The sequence below is a fragment of the Salmo trutta genome, chromosome 6, assembly GCF_901001165.1.
Source record: "Salmo trutta chromosome 6, fSalTru1.1, whole genome shotgun sequence".
In the NCBI taxonomy this organism is placed as follows: domain Eukaryota; kingdom Metazoa; phylum Chordata; class Actinopteri; order Salmoniformes; family Salmonidae; genus Salmo; species Salmo trutta.
Window position 1 is genome coordinate 50,963,424 of NC_042962.1, and position 23,158 is coordinate 50,986,581.

At 41.2% G+C, this 23,158-nt stretch overlaps 1 protein-coding gene across 2 annotated transcripts; it reads right to left on the reverse strand.

The window, feature by feature from the left end:
* Nucleotides 1-7,138: 7,138 nt before the first annotated feature.
* On the reverse strand, nt 7,139-13,112 carry LOC115196167 (uncharacterized). 2 transcript variants are annotated; one of them, XM_029756790.1, is made up of 8 exons: nt 12,710-13,112; nt 10,837-10,928; nt 10,465-10,712; nt 10,066-10,306; nt 9,856-9,952; nt 9,559-9,792; nt 9,071-9,246; nt 7,139-7,489 (listed from the first exon to the last, which is right to left on the reverse strand). In XM_029756790.1, exons 2-8 carry the CDS (start codon nt 10,917-10,919, stop codon nt 7,270-7,272), a joined length of 1,299 nt encoding a protein of 432 aa, XP_029612650.1. In that variant the 5' UTR covers nt 10,920-10,928; nt 12,710-13,112; the 3' UTR covers nt 7,139-7,269. The 2 variants fall into 2 exon arrangements, with proteins under 2 accessions (XP_029612650.1, XP_029612649.1); XM_029756789.1 differs by having other exon boundaries at nt 10,837-10,967.
* Between the last annotated feature and the right edge of the window lie 10,046 nt (nt 13,113-23,158).

Here is a 23,158-nt window from a genome sequence, read left to right on the forward strand (position 1 = left end):
ATGGCTGGTTACACAATGAAAAGTCCTTAGTGGACTAACCCGATATGATGGCTGGTTACACAATGAAAAGTCCTTAGTGGACTAACCCGATATGATGGCTGGTTACACAATGAAAAGTCCTTAGTGGACTAACCCGATATGATGGCTGGTTACACAATGAAAAGTCCTTAGTGGACTAACCCGATATGATGGCTGGTTACACAATGAAAAGTCCTTAGTGGACTAACCCGATATGATGGCTGGTTACACAATGAAAAGTCCTTAGTGGACTAACCCGATATGATGGCTGGTTACACAATGAAAAGTCCTTAGTGGACTAACCCGATATGATGGCTGGTTACACAATGAAAAGTCCTTAGTGGACTAACCCGATATGATGGCTGGTTACACAATGAAAAGTCCTTAGTGGACTAACCTGATATGATGGCTGGTTACACAATGAAAAGTCCTTAGTGGACTAACCCGATATGATGGCTGGTTACACAATGAAAAGTCATTAGTGGACTAACCTGATATGATGGCTGGTTACACAATGAAAAGTCCTTAGTGGAATAATCCGATATGATGGCTGGTTACACAATGAAAAGTCCTTAGTGGACTAACCCAATATGATGGCTGGTTACACAATGAAAAGTCCTTTGTGGACTAACCCGATATGATGGCTGGTCACACAATGAAAAGTCTTTAATGGACTAACCTGATATGATGGCTGGTTACACAATGGAAAGTCCTTAGTGGACTAACCTGATATGATGGCTGGTCACACAATGAAAAGTCCTTAGTGGACTAACCCGATATGATGGCTGGTCACACAATGAAAAGTCCTTAGTGGACTAACCCGATATGATGGCTGGTTACACAATGAAAAGTCCTTAGTGGACTAACCCGATATGATGGCTGGTTACACAATGAAAAGTCCTTAGTGGTCTAACCTGATATGATGGCTGGTTACACAATGAAAAGACCTTAGTGGACTAACCCGATATGATGGCTGGTTACACAATGAAAAGTCCTTAGTGGACTAACCCGATATGATGGCTGGTTACACAATGAAAAGTCCTTAGTGGACTAACCCGATATGATGGCTGGTTACACAATGAAAAGTCCTTAGTGGACTAACCTGATATGATGGCTGGTTACACAATGAAAAGTCCTAAGTGGACTAACCCGATATGATGGCTGGTTACACAATGAAAAGTCCTTAGTGGACTAACCCGATATGATGGCTGGTTACACAATGAAAAGTCCTTAGTGGACTAACCCGATATGATGGCTGGTTACACAATGAAAAGTCCTTAGTGGACTAACCCGATATGATGGCTGGTTACACAATGAAAAGACCTTAGTGGACTAACCTGATATGATGGCTGGTTACACAATGAAAAGTCATTAGTGGACTAACCCGATATGATGGCTGGTTACACAATGAAAAGTCCTTAGTGGACTAACCAGATATGATGGCTGGTTACACAATGAAAAGACCTTAGTGGACTAACCCGATATGATGGCTGGTTACACAATGAAAAGTCATTAGTGGACTAACCTGATATGATGGCTGGTTACACAATGAAAAGTCTTTAGTGGACTAACCTGATATGATGGCTGGTTACACAATGAAAAGTCCTTAGTGGACTAACCCGATATGATGGCTGGTTACACAATGAAAAGTCCTTAGTGGACTAACCCGATATGATGGCTGGTTACACAATGAAAAGTCCTTAGTGTACTAACCCGATATGATGGCTGGTTACACAATGAAAAGTCCTTAGTGGACTAACCCGATATGATGGCTGGTTACACAATGAAAAGTCCTTAGTGGACTAACCCGATATGATGGCTGGTTACACAATGAAAAGTCCTTAGTGGACTAACCCGATATGATGGCTGGTTACACAATGAAAAGTCCTTAGTGGACTAACCCGATATGATGGCTGGTTACACAATGAAAAGTCCTTAGTGGACTAACCCGATATGATGGCTGGTTACACAATGAAAAGTCCTTAGTGGACTAACCCGATATGATGGCTGGTTACACAATGAAAGTCCTTAGTGGACTAACCCGATATGATGGCTGGTTACACAATGAAAAGACCTTAGTGGACTAACCCGATATGATGGCTGGTTACACAATGAAAAGTCATTAGTGGACTAACCCGATATGATGGCTGGAGACACAATGAAAAGTCCTTAGTGGACTAACCCGATATGATGGCTGGTTACACAATGAAAAGTCCTTAGTGGACTAACCCGATATGATGGCTGGTTACACAATGAAAAGTCCTTAGTGGACTAACCCGATATGATGGCTGGTTACACAATGAAAAGTCCTTAGTGGACTAACCCGATATGATGGCTGGTTACACAATGAAAAGTCCTTAGTGGACTAACCCGATATGATGGCTGGTTACACAATGAAAAGTCCTTAGTGGACTAACCCGATATGATGGCTGGTTACACAATGAAAAGTCCTTAGTGGACTAACCCGATATGATGGCTGGTTACACAATGAAAAGTCCTTAGTGGACTAACCCGATATGATGGCTGGTTACACAATGAAAAGTCCTTAGTGGACTAACCCGATATGATGGCTGGTTACACAATGAAAAGTCCTTAGTGGACTAACCCGATATGATGGCTGGTTACACAATGAAAAGTCCTTAGTGGACTAACCCGATATGATGGCTGGTTACACAATGAAAAGTCCTTAGTGGACTAACCTGATATGATGGCTGGTTACACAATGAAAAGTCCTTAGTGGACTAACCTGATATGATGGCTGGTTACACAATGAAAGGGGGTGGGGAATGAAAGAGCGGGAGAAGGAGAGACAAAGGAATTCAACTATCGTACATACAGTTGAATTATACGCTAATCGTAAATATGGATATTTAGCACCCTAACAACCGCTCATTCGGATTAGAAATGCAATGTGCATATTTAGGCTTGTATGTCTTTGTCGTCTCTCTCTGTTGAAATCACCCGGTCCATTTTCTGGGGAGCCAGTCAACAGAAAGTCTCTGGTTGTGTAACAGAGGTCACCATGTCCTTTGTAGTCGTAGCTTCTTGGTCTCGGAGTGTCTGTTAGAACGTATCTTCCAGAGCTGTACTACGCCGTGTTCAGCGGGCCTTGTCATCTATATTGGTGAGAGGAAATTGTTCTTTGTCTCTCGTCTTCAGTTGCGTTTCCTAGGCTAACAATGCATAAAGAGCTGCAGACTGAATGTTCCTGTGTAGTCTTCTTCGAGAGAGAGAGTTTCAAAGGGTCTTACCATTTTCTGTTATAGAAGTCTTTAAACCATTTAATAGCGTATTCAGCTCACGCTGCACATACAGTTGAAATCGGAAGTTTACATACACAATACCTTTAAACTTAGTTTTTCACAATTCCTGACATTTAGTCATAGTAAAAATTCCCTGTCTTAGGTCAGTTAGGATCACCACTTTATTTTAAGAATGTGAAATGTCAGAATAATAGTAGAGAGAATGATTTATTTCAGCTTTTATTTCTTTCATCACATTCCCAGCGGGTCAGAAGTTTACATACACTCAATTAGTATTCGGTGGCATTGCCTTTAAATTGTTTAACTTGGGTCAAACGTTTCGGGTAGCCTTCTACCTTGACTTTGTTGTCCTTAAGCCATTTTGCCACAACTTTGGAAGTATGCTCCATTTAAATAGAGACCAGACTCCGTGGAGCGGTGGCTACATGGCTGCGAAATGGTTTAAAACTAAAGACCAGTATGCAGTTGAAGCCGGAAGTTTACAAACACTTAGGTTGGAGTCATTAAAACTCGTTTTTCAACCACTCCATAAATTTCTTGTTCACAAACTATAGTTTTGGCAAGTCGGTTAGGACATCTACAACAATTGTTTACAGACAGATTATTTCACTTATAATTCACTGTATCACAATTCCAGTGGGTCAGAAGTTTACATACACTAAGTTGACTGTGCCTTTAAACAGCTTGGAAAATTCCCGAAAATTATGTCTAGGCTTTAGAAGCTTCTGATAGGCTAACTGACATCATTGGAGTCAATTGGAGGTGTACCTGTGGATGTATTTGAAGGCCTACCTTCAAACTCAGTGCCTCTTTGCTTGACATCATGGGAAAATTTAAATAATTTAGCCAAGACCTCAGAAAAAAATTGTAGACCTCCACAAGTCTGGTTCATCCTTGGGAGAAATTTCCAAACACATGAAGGTACCACGTTCATCTGAACGAACAATAGTACGCAAGTATAAACACCATGGGACCACACAGCCGTCATACCGCTCAGGAAGGAGACATGTTGTCTCCTAGAGACGAACGTACTTTGGTGCGAAAAGTGCAAATCAATCCCAGAACAACAGCAAAGGACCTTGTGAAGATGCTGGAGGAAACAGGTACAAAAGTATCTATATCCACAGTAAAACGAGTCCTGTATCGACATAACCTGAAAGGCCGCTAAGCAAGGAAGAAGTCACTGCTCCAAAACCTCCATAAAAATGCCAGGCTACAGTTTGCAACTGCACATGGGGACAAAGATCGTACTTTTTGGAGAAATGTCCTCTGGTCTGATGAAACAAAAATCGAACTGTTTGGCCATAATGACCATTGTTATATTTGGAGGAAAAAGGGGGAGGCTTGCAAGTCGAAGAACACCATCCTAAACGTGAAGCACGGGAGTGGCAGCATCATGTTGTGGGGGTGCTTTGCTGCAGGAGGGACTGGTGCACTTCACAAAATAGATGGCATCATGAGGGTGGAAAATTAAGTGTATATATTCAAGCAACATCTCAAGACATCAGTCAGGAAGTTAAAGCTTGGTCGCAAATGTGTCTTCCAAATGGACAATGACCCCAAGCATACTTCCACAGTTGTGGCAAAATGGCTTAAAGACAACAAAGTCAAGGTATTGCAGTGTCCATCACAAAGCCCTGACTTCAATACCATAGAAAATTTGTGGGCAGAACTGAAAAAGCGTTTGCGAGCAAGGAGGCCTACAAACCTGACTCAGTTACACCAGCTCTGTCAGGAGGAATGGGCCAAAATTCACCCAACTTATTGTGGGAAGTTTGTGGAAGGCTACCTGAAATGTTTGACCCAAGTTAAACAATTTAATGGCAATGCTACCAAATACTAATTGAGTGATGTAAACTTCTGACCCACTGGGAATGTGATGAAAGAAATAAAAGCTGAAATAAATCATTCTCTCTACTATTATTCTGACATTTCACATTCTTAAAATAAAGTGGTGATCCTAACTGACCTAAGACAGGGCATTTTTACTAGGATTAAATGTCAGGAATTGTGAAAGATTGCGACCCCCCACACCTTTGCCTCACAATGGTTTGATCCACTGCCAGTTCTTTAGTTGGCAAGGTAACAGAGGGGTCGTGTCTACTCTCTGAAAGGCACTCAATGAAGGTAACTGACGTGAGGTTAATCCAGTCAATCACGCACACACACTAGCTGAATATGCAGAGCTAGCCCGCAAATATTAATTATTAAGCTAGCTAGTACCTATTCCATTTATGTGGCGTCGTCAAAGATGGAATCTTTGCTATCGTCAATTTATTCCAAGATCAGCATGCAGATGATGTAAGTTAGTGCTTCAAAGTCCCTGTGATAAGGTTAGCGATTGTCACGGTTGTCGTCGGTGAAGGTGGACCAAAACGCAGCAGGTACGTGTATGCTCATCTTGACGTTTATTTAATAACTTTCAAAAATGAACGTACAAAATAACAATAACAAAAACAAAAGAACGAACAAACAACTACAAACAGTCTGGCTAAGCATAAGGCTTACACACAGAACAATCACCCACAAAATCCAAACACAAACACACCCTACTATATGGGACTCTCAATCAAAGGCAGATAGACAACACCTGCCTTCAACTGAGAGTCCCAACCCCAATTAACCTAACATAGACATACACTCACTAGACTCCACATAGAAATACTTAAACATAAACCAAAACCCGGAATTACTAAATCAACCACCCTTTTAACAAAACACACCACCCTGAACCACATAAAACAAATACCCTCTGCCACGCCCTGACCAAACAACAAAACAATTAACCTTATACTGGCCAGGACGTGACAGCGATAAACTGAAGTCCAAACTGAACAGAACTACACTCTTCTACCATTGTCTTAAATATATTTAATGGTCTCGTTGCAAAAGCTAAATTGTCGCAAGGGAACTTTTATTTATTGATTTTATTTCACCTTTATTTAACCCGGGTAGCAAAGATTATAGCAAACACCACTGAAACGGAATTGGTGCTCGCTAGCTTTGCAAATGCAGCTATTGTTGGAAGCCAGCCAATATGAAACAAACTATTAAAATTACAAAAGGTTGCAGCATATGTTGTGTAAATGGTGAAATCATACAGCTGTCAAGTCTTGTCATTTCAATCCGTTTCACATTTGCTAGCTACCTTTTAAATCGAAGCCCAAATAGAATGATAGAAGATAAGATGATAGAAGCCCATCTCCTACTGTAAATAACCTACACACACATGTAGCCAGGCAGCCAGCCAGGTAGAAAAATGGCAGAAAAATAAAAGACGGACATCAGAGTATTTTTCAGTACACCAAAACGCAAAGTAAGAACCCTAGTAGCCTAATATCTCAAAGACTACTTGATAAAATGTTCATAAGAAAGAAATTAAATTCTAATGGAAATGTTTCACAATGATGTCATTAGGCAGAGCAGGCAACAGATGGCACACAGACAGCAGAGTTGGGGACAGATATGCAGGGACAGACTGGCAGAGACAGGGAGTTTCAGGGAAGTTTGTTGAGTCTTTGTTTGGCAACATTATGAAAGGTTCTCAATTTTTTTGACTTGTAAAATAGGAACATAATTGGAAAATGCCATGGATACCCCCACTCTCAACTTAAACTGGTGACTGAACTAAGATTTGTTAAAGGCAATGGTATTGCTGTTGTGATTAGTTGTGTTGTTTTGCGTACCGGTAGTTAGGAGTATGGCAAACACCTTATTTCTTTGGTTCCTCAATATACATTTACCATATACAATGTAGGCTATGTGTTACAGCACTACTTTTGGTGTCCCCCTCAGGAATTGCTCTTGAGAAAATTTCATGTAATTGTCCCCTCCAAAGTTGATATCAGATTTTTGCCCCTGGAATCAGCGATATGACGTAGAGGCACAAAGTAAACAGCATAGCGATTCAATGTCTGCAACAACTAAGAGCGTTCAAGTGTGGGGCTAAACTTCTCTGCAGGTTTGGTTCAGCATGAAGCAAATCCATTCACATGCGCAGTAGTCCTGCCTTCTCCAATGCTTTATCTATATTAGGCACCAGTTGTTTCTCGTAGTCCCAGATCCTCTTGTCTTCATGCAGCTCCTCCTTGGTCAGTCCTCCTCGTAGGGGAACTCTGACATGGATGATATGACACACGTTAGGAGGAACCTTCACTGTCTGCCCGAAGTTACGCAGCACAGAGTGGACCGACGTCTGCTCCACTGCCCTGGGGTCAGAGACACAGGAGGGTTGTTAGACAGAGTGGACCGATGTCTGCTCCATTGCCCTGGGGTCAGAGACACAGAAGGGTTGTTAGACAGAGTGGACTGATGTCTGCTCCATTGCCCTGGGGTCAGACACACAGAAGGGTTGTTAGAGTGGACTGATGTCTGCTCCACTGCCCTGGGGTTGTTAGACAGAGGTTGTATTCTATTCTAACCTGGCTTGTACATTCATCTTGTAGGGTTGGTAGATTCTAACCAGAGCCCTATACTACAAACTCTGAGCTCAACTCGAGATATTACTCACAAATGTGGCTCACCTTTTATCCAGGTACACTTCTATGGCAAAGTATCCTTAGGAACTAACCTGCTCCGAGGCAGGCTAACTCAGGGCTAACTCTACTTATCCTGAATGAAATGTCTGAGCCGGGTGTTCAGGACCAATGAGATCAGGTTCCCATCATCCCTTTGATTTGAAGAGGACCACTGATTAAATATTGTATTAACCAAATGCTTTTTTGTGTAAAAAAAAAAAAAATGGTAGTATTAAATAGCTATCACATTACACATTTAGTAATGACAGGATGCATTTGAAACATCACTCACAGTATGACTTTTGTATGACTTTATAAAATTATTTTATTTGTTGTAGGGGAAAAAAGGTGCTTGTGCATTGATAAACACACCAAAGACGGCATGAACGATACGTAATTAAAGAAAGTGTAACGGTCGTCGCAGTAAGTGGACCAAAGCGCAGCGGGTTGAGTGCTCATTATATATTTATTTTTGAACACTTAACTATGAAAACAAACCGTACAAACGAACAGGATTACAGGCTAAACACAGCTATGCAATCACAACTTCCCACAAAATCCAAACAAAACACACCCCTCTATATAGGACCTTCAATCAGAGGCAACGAGGAACAGCTGCCTCCAATTGAAGGCCAAATCAATAAACTAAACATAGAACTAAAAAGACTAGACTAGATCATAGAAATATACTAACATAGAACATAGCCCAAAAAACACTAACCAAACACCCCTCTACATAAACACACACCCCAAACCACATAAAACAAATACCCCCCTGCCACGTCCTGACCAAACTACAATAACAAACAACCCCTTTACTGGTCAGAACGTGACAGAAAGACGGCACTTCTAATAACCTTTTTCACTCCATAACCTGCAGAATTTGCAAGATAGCTTTAATTTCATGTTGATTTTGGAAAGAATTTAAATGTGGCACTGACTTGCCCATGGATTTATGTTTCAGCTTTGTCTCTGAAGAGTTCGGAGTTCGACTAGCCACGTGCGACATGCATGAGCAGTTATAAGTCTGCTAGAGTTAGCGGCAGGAGGACAAGCAATATCCACTGAAAATCCTGAGTATATCTAGTTAGCTTCTTAGTATACTACTCTGGGCCATAGTATCATCTTGGAGGGGTATTAGGTTCTAACCTGGGCTGTACTATCATCTTGGAGGGGTTGTAGATTCTAACCTGGGCCGTACTATCATCTTGGAGGGGTGGTACATTTTAACCTGGGCTGTACTATCATCTTGGAGGGGTGGTAGATTCTAACCTGGGCCGTACTATCATCTTGGAGGGGTGGTAGATGCGATAGTCTGGCTCCTCTCTGTAGATGTGCTCCATGATGTTGATCCCTGGAACATCCCGCCAGCGGGGTCGTTCAAACCTTCCACTGGGCTCAAACTGGGACTTAGGGAAGATGTGGTTCTCTATGAGGAACACTTCGGCCTGGGGAGATGGAGGGTGGAGTGAGAGAAGGCGAAAGAGAGAGAGAATTAATTCAGATTATTTTCCTTCATATGTGATCTATTTTTCTCACTGTCCACACTATTGTATTTTGACTCATATCAGACTTGCACAATCACACTGAAAAATGCTGTTTACAAATTGGGGAAAATATCACATTTCTTTCAGATGTGCCAAATAATTGAGGAAAAAAATCAGCATTGGGATGCCTGTGTAAACACAGCCTAACATATGCATACTACACACGTAATGATCTACACACATACACCGTACTTCCCTGAGTCCTCCCCCTACCTTTGGGTTTTGCCTCTGAAGTACATCCATCATCTGGGGCAGGGTTTGATGCTGGTATGGAGCTATAATCTCATCGATGTCGTTCAGCAGTACATAGCGTGACTGATACATATGTCTGTAGACACAGTCATTTAGAGTGGTCAACTGGCCGTAGTAGTGGATGTCCCCTCCATGTTCACTGGGCTGCCACCCACGGGACGGGTTCATGTGTTGGTCGATAGGCCAGGGCACCACCTGCATTCAATCAATCAGTTAATGAATCCTATCTATCCATCCATCCAATCAATTCATTCCTACCTCCACAAAGCCCTCCTGTGTATAACTCTGTAGCAGTCTCTCCAGGTCTGGTCCACAGCTGGTGTTATACACCACAACATGCTGCACTCCCAACAACCTGCAACATAGCAATCAATCAATTAACCAATCAACCAATCAATTAACCAATCAAGCAATCCATCAATCAAGCAATCCATCAATCAATGAACCAATCACTCAATCAATACTCACTTGTACATCTCCAGAGTCTGGGTGACCTGAAGCACGTTGTTATAATCACCAAATAAATTGGACCAACAGACAGTGAAGTTGAACTGAAACTCCTCTTCCTCCCTTTTCACAAGGTTCTGGATGCGGAGGAAGGTTTGGTTCTGAGCGAGCTTGGCGTCAGCATGTGTGGCGAGGGTCACGTGTGACGGGTTGCAGTCGGGAAGATTCGGACATAGGACGTCGGTCGTCACGAAGCGGAAACCTTTATCCCAATATAGAACAGGGACATATAATTACTGTCTAGTGTAAACTAAATCAACAAACTAATCAGCGAAACACCAAGCCCCTTATTTCATTGATTGAGTTATTAATTCAGGTGTGTCAGTGCAGGGCTAAAACCAAATAGTAAATAGCAGGTACCAAAGTGATCAGAGTGCATCTGGACTTCAGCCTTCATTCCATTAGCCCAGTGACTCCCACAGTAGAACACACAGTACAGAGGCTGGACAGAGTCTCGTCTGAAGATACTGATGATGCGTACGAAGCTTCCCTCCAAACGATGTTCCTTGTAGGCCCCCACCATGAAGTGTTTGGTGTCGTTGACAGGCGTGATGGACTGGTCAGAGATGTGGTGCGGATAGAGGTGCTGGTGGTTGCCTGGCTGTGACCTGAGGAATCATGGACACATGTTGTATTTCTACAGCAGAAATGTGTGTCCCAGACAATGTTTTGGCACTTTTATTACTGATCACACTTTTATTTATTGATTGTACGGCAGAGGCTTCACGGTACCTGGACAATGTGAAGATGAAGTAGACCATAACTGCCAGAGCAGAAACTATCAGTAAAGGGAACATACGCGTCTTCACCGTCATAAGCCAGATCTAGGAAGGTAGTTTATAGAAGGTGAAGATTGAGGTGACCTTTGAAGAGAAGTGAAAGTTAATAATGTAGTCGCACTTGCTCCCTGGCTGCGTTTACACAGGCAGCCCAATTCTGTTCTTTCTCATAAATTGGTCTTTTGACCAATCAGATCAGCTCTTTTGCACATAATTGGGCAAAAGATCAGAATTGGGCTGCCTGTTTAAACGCAGCCTCTGATCCTTAGAGTGAAATTAAGACATTCATGACATGCAAAATACTGTATCTAATGACACTCAATGGGCCTCAAGTTCAAGTTTCAACTTTCAGCATTATTTGTCCCAGAGAGGGCAATAGTGGCTTTGCAGCAGGGGAGCACGTATGACATGAAAAACATATAAAATCCACATGGACCAGAATGGAAACAACAGCAAGGGACACAATGGAAATAAGTTATTGACTTTGTTGTATTAGCTCTGTCTAGATTTGTACTATGTGTATGTATTTGTTAAACTGTCAAATAAAATAAATCAACCACTGCTATGTGGGATAAATATTTTTTTAAAGTCCGTTCTGGTCTGCTTAACGGGGTGGCTCTCGCATCGGCACCAATGCATTAGCAGCTGGGTCTGGTCTGCTTAGTTGACTGAATACGAACCAGAAAAAAATTAGGGAGTGGGATGTCTCGCTTCCTCTTCTGTCTCTGTGCTTACCACACACACACACACACACAGTCGACACACAGCTAAATGCCATCATGCGCATCACCCACAATCTGCAGTTAGAATGACTGCCAAGGTAGGAAAGATTGATAAATGAGACTAAACTGTCTAAACTGCATAACCATGTCATTAACAGGTGAAATGAATCCAACCACTTACAGATTGGATTAGTTAAGATTCGTTTTATTTAGGATCTGGCACACTATGATCCACCCGCTTCCCTGGCTCCCTGTCCTGGCAAACATCCCCCCCACACCAAATATAAGCCTCCCATCAAGAAAGACGATTTGGAAAGACCCACCCAACACAAATATCACCTAGATGGTAACTGTAATCAGGTATGTTATTAGCAAAAATATTGTAATCAGATTACAGATACTTTTGAAAATCTAGATGATTACTTCTTGGATTACTTTTAAATTCAGAAAGGATGTTTGCGAACAAATACATGATGACACCTTTCAGTTTCTCATCAGGATCTTGGCAGCGCTGTTCTGGATGTAGTGGTGATGACAGTAGTTCTGACTGACAACTTTACCTGGAGGAGGACTTGCCGATGTCAAACTCTTTCCATGAACCTATTATATGCTAAATGACACGTTGTTTGCTTAGCTAGCTAGGTAGCTCATGCCAAATGAATAGGTTACTATCACATATGTATGAAAATACTTGATCAATTGATGTTTACTGATCATGAAAAGCATGCAGTTACTTGCTGTATAACTCTGATGATAGAGCTAAATGTGGAATAATCAGAAATGTCTGCTTAGAAGCTGTACTGTAATTGGAAAAATACATTTCCACAATGGTGTGGGGAACATCTCATACGCGTGTTTCCTGCTCAATGTCACATCGCAAACGGGTGTATTTTGCAAAGAGGAAAGGCCTGTGTCACAGCGCACCCTTGCTGGTAGAACCAGTTTGGAGAGTTTGGGACTATAATAAAAAACAAACAGTTATACAATGTATTTAACAATGTCTTGGAAACGGCAAGTAGCCTAGTTATTCATGTTTTTTAAAGCGAATATCGTATATATTTCCGGCACCGACATCAATCAATTTCAAGAAAGATCTGAATATACCTGTGTGTAAGTCCAGGAAAAGGAGTGAATTATATCCACAAAAAGGTAGTGATGCGTAGATAAATTCACATCCAAGCACTGATATTTTTTCAAAGTTCAAATTGTTTAGTCGAATCCACCAAACGCAGCCAAACCATGGAAATGGTGTGGATATCACTGTCTACTATTTTATGCGGCAGTAGCCTCTCTCTCTCTGTCTCTCTCGCTCGCCCTCTTTTTTTCTCTGTCTCTCACTCGCCTGTGGGTCACACAATGTTGAGAAATACGTTTCATTTCCATAGGTAAACCTAGGTCATGACATCTCACATGGGCGTATGCCTGCATACTGGCGGGAAATCCGGTTTGTATGGTTTGGGATGATAAGGTTCTATCTGCATTTTGGTGAAAATGTAGCTATTGACATAGCCTTGTTCTGTTCAATGTTCTCTAACTATTTTAATACCACAATTAATTTTAAGTTCAAAATATACAAATTGCTGACACCATTCAAACCAATGACGGTTCGGAAACTTTAAAGCCAATTATCTCAGAATAATATTTTTGCAGATAGAAATTCCTATTCCCAAGCTCTTGTAATTGTCTGTCTTGTAGTGGCCTAGGCTAATGCTGTCTGTCTGCCTGTCAATTTGTCAGGTGAACTTTAGAGTGTAATGCCAGTTTCAATGCTCTCCACTGATAGACAGCACACTCGTGCGCACACACACACACACAAACACACACACACACACACACAAATATTCTCTACAGTTTGTTTTAATAGCTTTGGTACTATTTTCACAAGTATGTGGTACACATTCTCACAACTCTTAAGGGGGAGGACAATAGCTGCGCTTGCAATGTCATCGTAAGGTAAGACTGATTCATCAGTGTGTGTGATAGCAGTAATAACTATTAAAACCTGAAATGTTAAATTGTAGATATGTTGCATGATGTATCTGATCAATTACATTTGTATCTAATAATATTTCCCTCTATGAAGAAACTCCTGAGCCAAGTAGAGGAGGTTCGTCTAGAAGAGTTGCATTGAGCAGAGGCACATGGAGAGGAGGCTCGGAAGAGTAAAGATGTACTGCCAATTGTCTCATTCATCCCCCCTCTTCTTTCCTGTAACTATTCCCCAGGTCGTTGCTGTGAATGAGAAAGTGTTCTGTCAACTTACATGGTAAAATAAGGGTAAATATACATGTTTTTTACAGTATGTGAAGCTGAGTATGTTAAGTGCAATATCACCAATCTGAAATGGTGGCAGCATCTCACGATGATGGGCAGAGTTAGGTTCCTCTCCCAGTCAGTGGGCAAAGGTTGAGGGTTGAGTGTTCTGATGTGTAGCTGCTGTGTCATGGCTATTAATCGAGTAATTACATACCACGTTCAATTATTACACAATTAAATTAAATGAATCATATAACAATGAATTAAGTAGTAATCTGGGGTACCACGGGAAAAGTTTATTTAACGAGTTACTGTTTCCCAACTTAACTCAAGAATATCAGAATATCTCGATATACTAGCCGTCATCCATCAATCATTTGCTCCTATTTCAGTCTCATTCTGAACGTCGTAATATCCTATAAATCTACATGAACCCTAGTCTCCATGATGAATCAGCGATACACAAATTGGCCTAATTATTTATTTACAAACTAACTAAATAATCACACAGAATTACATAAACACACACACAGGATAGATTATACACTGATTATTAACATGATGCAATGAAAAGTCCTTAGTGGACTAACCCGATATGATGGCTGGTTACACAATGAAAAGTCCTTAGTGGACTAACCCGATATGATGGCTGGTTACACAATGAAAAGTCCTTAGTGGACTAACTCGATATGATGGCTGGTTACACAATGAAAAGTCCTTAGTGGACTAACCCGATATGATGGCTGGTTGCACAATGAAAAGTCCTTAGTGGACTAACCCGATATGATGGCTGGTTACACAATGAAAAGTCCTTAGTGGACTAACCCGATATGATGGCTGGTTACACAATGAAAAGTCCTTAGTGGACTAACCCGATATGATGGCTGGTTACACAATGAAAAGTCATTAGTGGACTAACCTGATATGATGGCTGGTTACACAATGAAAAGTCCTTAGTGGACTAATCCGATATGATGGCTGGTTACACAATGAAAAGTCCTTAGTGGACTAACCCAATATGATGGCTGGTTACACAATGAAAAGTCCTTAGTGGACTAACCCGATATGATGGCTGGTCACACAATGAAAAGTCCTTAGTGGACTAACCTGATATGATGGCTGGTTACACAATGGAAAGTCCTTAGTGGACTAACCCGATATGATGGCTGGTCACACAATGAAAAGTCCTTAGTGGACTAACCCGATATGATGGCTGGTTACACAATGAAAAGTCCTTAGTGGACTAACCCGATGTGATGGCTGGTTACACAATGAAAAGTCCTTAGTGGACTAACCCGATATGATGGCTGGTTACACAATGAAAAGTCCTTAGTGGACTAACCCGATATGATGGCTGGTTACACAATGAAAAGTCCTTAGTGGACTAACCCGATATGATGGCTGGTTACACAATGAAAAGTCCTTAGTGGACTAACCCGATATGATGGCTGGTTACACAATGAAAAGTCATTAGTGGACTAACCCGATATGATGGCTGGTTACACAATGAAAAGTCCTTAGTGGACTAACCCGATATGATGGCTGGTTACACAATGAAAAGTCCTTAGTGGACTAACCCGATATGATGGCTGGTTACACAATGAAAAGTCCTTAGTGGACTAACCTTATATGATGGCTGGTTACACAATGAAAAGTCCTTAGTGGACTAACCCGATATGATGGCTGGTTACACAATGAAAAGTCCTTAGTGGACTAACCCGATATGATGGCTGGTTACACAATGAAAAGTCCTTAGTGGACTAACCCGATATGATGGCTGGTTACACAATGAAAAGTCCTTAGTGGACTAACCCGATATGATGGCTGGTTACACAATGAAAAGACCTTAGTGGACTAACCAGATATGATGGCTGGTTACACAATGAAAAGTCCTTAGTGGACTAACCCGATATGATGGCTGGTTACACAATGAAAAGTCCTTAGTGGACTAACCTGATTTGATGGCTGGTTACACAATGAAAAGTCCTTAGTGGACTAACCTGATATGATGGCTGGTTACACAATGAAAAGTCCTAAGTGGACTAACCCGATATGATGGCTGGTTACACAATGAAAAGTCCTTAGTGGACTAACCCGATATGATGGCTGGTTACACAATGAAAAGTCCTTAGTGGACTAACCCGATATGATGGCTGGTTACACAATGAAAAGTCCTTAGTGGACTAACCCGATATGATGGCTGGTTACACAATGAATAGTCCTTAGTGGACTAACCTGATATGATGGCTGGTTACACAATGAAAAGTCATTAGTGGACTAACCCGATATGATGGCTGGTTACACAATGAAAAGTCCTTAGTGGACTAACCTGATATGATGGCTGGTTACACAATGAAAAGACCTTAGTGGACTAACCCGATATGATGGCTGGTTACACAATGAAAAGTCATTAGTGGACTAACCTGATATGATGGCTGGTTACGCAATGAAAAGTCTTTAGTGGACTAACCTGATATGATGGCTGGTTACACAATGAAAAGTCCTTAGTGGACTAACCCGATATGATGGCTGGTTACACAATGAAAAGTCCTTAGTGGACTAACCTGATATGATGGCTGGTTACACAATGAAAAGTCCTTAGTGGACTAACCCGATATGATGGCTGGTTACACAATGAAAAGTCCTTAGTGGACTAACCTGATATGATGGCTGGTTACACAATGAAAAGTCCTTAGTGGACTAACCCGATATGATGGCTGGTTACACAATGAAAAGTCCTTAGTGGACTAACCCGATATGATGGCTGGTTACACAATGAAAAGTCCTTAGTGGACTAACCCGATATGATGGCTGGTTACACAATGAAAAGTCCTTAGTGGACTAACCTGATATGATGGCTGGTTACACAATGAAAAGACCTTAGTGGACTAACCCGATATGATGGCTGGTTACACAATGAAAAGTCATTAGTGGACTAACCTGATATGATGGCTGGTTACGCAATGAAAAGTCTTTAGTGGACTAACCTGATATGATGGCTGGTTACACAATGAAAAGTCCTTAGTGGACTAACCCGATATGATGGCTGGTTACACAATGAAAAGTCCTTAGTGGACTAACCCGATATGATGGCTGGTTACACAATGAAAAGTCCTTAGTGGACTAACCCGATATGATGGCTGGTTACACAATGAAAAGTCCTTAGTGGACTAACCCGATATGATGGCTGGTTACACAATGAAAAGTCCTTAGTGGACTAACCCGATATGATGGCTGGTTACACAATGAAAAGTCCTTAGTGGACTAACCCGATATGATGGCTGGTTACACAATGAAAAGTCCTTCGTGGACTAACCCGATATGATGGCTGGTTACACAATGAAAAGACCTTAGTGGACTAACCCGATATGATGGCTGGTTACACAATGAAAAGTCATTAGTGGACTAACCCGATATGATGGCTGGTTACACAATGAAAAGTCCTTAGTGGACTAACCCGATATGATGGCTGGTTACACAATGAAAAGTCCTTAGTGGACTAACCCGATATGATGGCTGGTTACACAATGAAAATTCCTTAGTGGACTATCCCGATATGATGGCTGGTTACACAATGAAAAGTCCTTAGTGGACTAACCCGATATGATGGCTGGTTACACAATGAAAAGTCCTTAGTGGACTAACCCGATATGATGGCTGGTTACACAATGAAAAGTCCTTAGTGGACTAACCCGATATGATGGCTGGTTACACAATGAAAAGTCCTTAGTGGACTAACCTGATATGATGGCTGGTTACACAATGAAAAGTCCTTAGTGGACTAACCCGATATGATGGCTGGTTACACAATGAAAAGTCCTTAGTGGACTTACCCGATATGATGGCTGGTTACACAATGAAAAGTCCTTAGTGGACTAACCCGATATGATGGCTGGTTACACAATGAAAAGTCCTTAGTGGACTAACCTGATATGATGGCTGGTTACACAATGAAAAGACCTTAGTGGACTAACCCGATATGATGGCTGGTTACACAATGAAAAGTCATTAGTGGACTAACCTGATATGATGGCTGGTTACGCAATGAAAAGTCTTTAGTGGACTAACCTGATATGATGGCTGGTTACACAATGAAAAGTCCTTAGTGGACTAACCCGATATGATGGCTGGTTACACAATGAAAAGTCCTTAGTGGACTAACCTGATATGATGGCTGGTTACACAATGAAAAGTCCTTAGTGGACTAACCCGATATGATGGCTGGTTACACAATGAAAAGTCCTTAGTGGACTAACCCGATATGATGGCTGGTTACACAATGAAAAGTCCTTAGTGGACTAACCCGATATGATGGCTGGTTACACAATGAAAAGTCCTTAGTGGACTAACCCGATATGATGGCTGGTTACACAATGAAAAGTCCTTCGTGGACTAACCCGATATGATGGCTGGTTACACAATGAAAAGACCTTAGTGGACTAACCCGATATGATGGCTGGTTACACAATGAAAAGTCATTAGTGGACTAACCCGATATGATGGCTGGTTACACAATGAAAAGTCCTTAGTGGACTAACCCGATATGATGGCTGGTTACACAATGAAAAGTCCTTAGTGGACTAACCCGATATGATGGCTGGTTACACAATGAAAATTCCTTAGTGGACTATCCCGATATGATGGCTGGTTACACAATGAAAAGTCCTTAGTGGACTAACCCGATATGATGGCTGGTTACACAATGAAAAGTCCTTAGTGGACTAACCCGATATGATGGCTGGTTACACAATGAAAAGTCCTTAGTGGACTAACCCGATATGATGGCTGGTTACACAATGAAAAGTCCTTAGTGGACTAACCCGATATGATGGCTGGTTACACAATGAAAAGTCCTTAGTGGACTAACCCGATATGATGGCTGGTTACACAATGAAAAGTCCTTAGTGGACTAACCCGATATGATGGCTGGTTACACAATGAAAAGTCCTTAGTGGACTAACCTGATATGATGGCTGGTTACACAATGAAAAGTCCTTAGTGGACTAACCTGATATGATGGCCGGTTACACAATGAAAAGTCCTTAGTGGACTAACCCGATATGATGGCCGGTTACACAATGAAAAGTCCTTAGTGGACTAACCTGATATGATGGCCGGTTACACAATGAAAAGTCCTTAGTGGACTAACCTGATATGATGGCTGGTTACACAATGAAAAGTCCTTAGTGGACTAACCTGATATGATGGCTGGTTACACAATGAAAGAGTGTGGGGAACGAAAGAGCGGGAGAAGGAGAGACAAAGGAATTCAACTATCGTACATACAGTTGAATTATACGCTAATCGTAAATATGGATATTTAGCACCCTAACAACCGCTCATTCGGATTAGAAATGCAATGTGCATATTTAGGCTTGTATGTCTTTGTCGTCTCTCTCTGTTGAAATCACCCGGTCCATTTTCTGGGGAGCCAGTCAACAGAAAGTCTCTGGTTGTGTAACAGAGGTCACCATGTCCTTTGTAGTCGTAGCTTCTTGGTCTCGGAGTGTCTGTTAGAACGTATCTTCCAGAGCTGTACTACGCCGTGTTCAGCGGGCCTTGTCATCTATATTGGTGAGTGGAAATTGTTCTTTGTCTCTCGTCTTCAGTTGCGTTTCCTAGGCTAACAATGCATAAAGAGCTGCAGACTGAATGTTCCTGTGTAGTCTTCTTCTTCGAGAGAGAGTTTCAAAGGGTCTTACCATTTTCTGTTATAGAAGTCTTTAAACCATTTAATAGCGTATTCAGCTCATGCTGCACATACAGTTGAAATCGGAAGTTTACATGCACAATACCTTTAAACTTAGTTTTTCACAATTCCTGACATTTAGTCATAGTAAAAATTCCCTGTCTTAGGTCAGTTAGGATCACCACTTTATTTTAAGAATGTGAAATGTCAGAATAATAGTAGAGAGAATGATTTATTTCAGCTTTTATTTCTTTCATCACATTCCCAGCGGGTCAGAAGTTTACATACACTCAATTAGTATTCGGTGGCATTGCCTTTAAATTGTTTAACTTGGGTCAAACGTTTCGGGTAGCCTTCTACCTTGACTTTGTTGTCCTTAAGCCATTTTGCCACAACTTTGGAAGTATGCTCCATTTAAATAGAGACCAGACTCCGTGGAGCGGTGGCTACATGGCTGCGAAATGGTTTAAAACTAAAGACCAGTATGCAGTTGAAGCCGGAAGTTTACAAACACTTAGGTTGGAGTCATTAAAACTCGTTTTTCAACCACTCCATAAATTTCTTGTTCACAAACTATAGTTTTGGCAAGTCGGTTAGGACATCTACAACAATTGTTTACAGACAGATTATTTCACTTATAATTCACTGTATCACAATTCCAGTGGGTCAGAAGTTTACATACACTAAGTTGACTGTGCCTTTAAACAGCTGAATGTATTTGGATGTATTTGAAGGCCTACCTTCAAACTCAGTGCCTCTTTGCTTGACATCATGGGAAAATGTAAATAATTTAGCCAAGACCTCAGAAAAAAATTGTAGACCTCCACAAGTCTGGTTCATCCTTGGGAGAAATTTCCAAACACATGAAGGTACCACGTTCATCTGAACGAACAATTGTACGCAAGTATAAACACCATGGGACCACACAGCCGTCATACCGCTCAGGAAGGAGACATGTTGTCTCCTAGAGATGAACGTACTTTGGTGCGAAAAGTGCAAATCAATCCCAGAACAACAGCAAAGGACCTTGTGAAGATGCTGGAGGAAACAGGTACAAAAGTATCTATATCCACAGTAAAACGAGTCCTGTATCGACATAACCTGAAAGGCCGCTCAGCAAGGAAGAAGTCACTGCTCCAAAACTTCCATAAAAATGCCAGGCTACAGTTTGCAACTGCACATCGGGACAAAGATCGTACTTTTTGGAGAAATGTCCTCTGGTCTGATGAAACAAAAATAGAACTGTTTGGCCATAATGACCATTGTTATATTTGGAGGAAAAAGGGGGAGGCTTGCAAGTCGAAGAACACCATCCTAAACGTGAAGCACGGAGTGGCAGCATCATGTTGTGGGGGTGCTTTGCTGCAGGAGGGACTGGTGCACTTCACAAAATAGATGGCATCATGAGGGTGGAAAATTAAGTGTATATATTCAAGCAACATCTCAAGACATCAGTCAGGAAGTTAAAGCTTGGTCGCAAATGTGTCTTCCAAATGGACAATGACCCCAAGCATACTTCCACAGTTGTGGCAAAATGGCTTAAAGACAACAAAGTCAAGGTATTGCAGTGTCCATCACAAAGCCCTGACTTCAATACCATAGAAAATTTGTGGGCAGAACTGAAAAAGCGTTTGCGAGCAAGGAGGCCTACAAACCTGACTCAGTTACACCAGCTCTGTCAGGAGGAATGGGCCCAAATTCACCCAACTTATTGTGGGAAGTTTGTGGAAGGCTACCTGAAATGTTTGACCCAAGTTAAACAATTTAATGGCAATGCTACCAAATACTAATTGAGTGATGTAAACTTCTGACCCACTGGGAATGTGATGAAAGAAATAAAAGCTGAAATAAATCATTCTCTCTACTATTATTCTGACATTTCACATTCTTAAAATAAAGTGGTGATCCTAACTGACCTAAGACAGGGCATTTGTACTAGGATTAAACGTCAGGAATTGTGAAAAACTGAGTTTAAATGTATTTAGCTAAGGTGTATGTAAACTTCCAACTTCAACTGTATGTATTCTAAGAATACTGAAGGACAACATTATAAGCTATGAATTTAAAGTACACTTTAAAAAGTACACAAAGCACAGTCAATCCTACTCATTGTAAAGGGGCTTTATTATAATTACTTTAAGTACAGATAAAATCAAATACATTTAAAAAATACTATTCATACTTTCATTACATTTGTAATACACTTAAAGATAGAATCAGCCAGAGGCGGAAATCCCGGGGGGGGGGGGGGGGGGACACGACCCCCCCATCCTGGGAATAATATGATTTGTCCCCCCCAATATATCACTGAAACATAACTATGTAATTTAAATAATATTAATAATACGCAATGAAAGCAATTGTGCTGATTATAGACACTTAATAGCGCGTTTTTAAGTTTCAAAAGATTGCGACCCCCCACACCTTTGCCTCACAATGGTTTGATCCACTGCCAGTTCTTTAGTTGGCAAGGTAACAGAGGGGTCGTGTCTACTGTCTGAAAGGCACTCAATGAACGTAACTGACGTGAGGTTAATCCAGTCAATCACGCACACACACTAGCTGAATATGCAGAGCTAGCCCGCAAATATTAATTATTAAGCTAGCTAGTACCTATTCCATTTATGTGGCGTCGTCAAAGATGGAATCTTTGCTATCGTCAATTTATTCCAAGATCAGCATGCAGATGATGTAAGTTAGTGCTTCAAAGTCCCTGTGATAAGGTTAGCGATTGTCACGGTTGTCGTCGGTGAAGGTGGGCCAAAACGCAGCAGGTACTTGTATGCTCATCTTGACGTTTATTTAATAACTTTCAAAAATGAACGTACAAAATAACAATAACAAAAACAAAAGAACGAACGAACAACTACAAACAGTCTGGCTAAGCATAAGGCTTACACACAGAACAATCACCCACAAAATCCAAACACAAACACACCCTACTATATGGGACTCTCAATCAAAGGCAGATAGACAACACCTGCCTTCAACTGAGAGTCCCAACCCCAATTAACCTAACATAGACATACACTCACTAGACTCCACATAGAAATACTTAAACATAAACCAAAACCCGGAATTACTAAATCAACCACCCTTTTAACAAAACACACCACCCTGAACCACATAAAACAAATACCCTCTGCCACGCCCTGACCAAACTACAAAAACAATTAACCTTATACTGGCCAGGACGTGACAGCGATAAACTGAATTCCAAACTGAACAGAACTACACTCTTCTACCATTGTCTTAAATATATTTAATGGTCTCGTTGCAAAAGCTAAATTGTCGCAAGGGAACTTTTATTTATTGATTTTATTTCACCTTTATTTAACCCGGGTAGCAAAGATTATAGCAAACACCACTGAAACGGAATTGGTGCTCGCTAGCTTTGCAAATGCAGCTATTGTTGGAAGCCAGCCAATATGAAACAAACTATTAAAATTACAAAAGGTTGCAGCATATGTTGTGTAAATGGTGAACTCATACAGCTGTCAAGTCTTGTCATTTCAATCCGTTTCACATTTGCTAGCTACCTTTTAAATCGAAGCCCAAATAGAATGATAGAAGATAAGATGATAGAAGCCCATCTCCTACTGTAAATA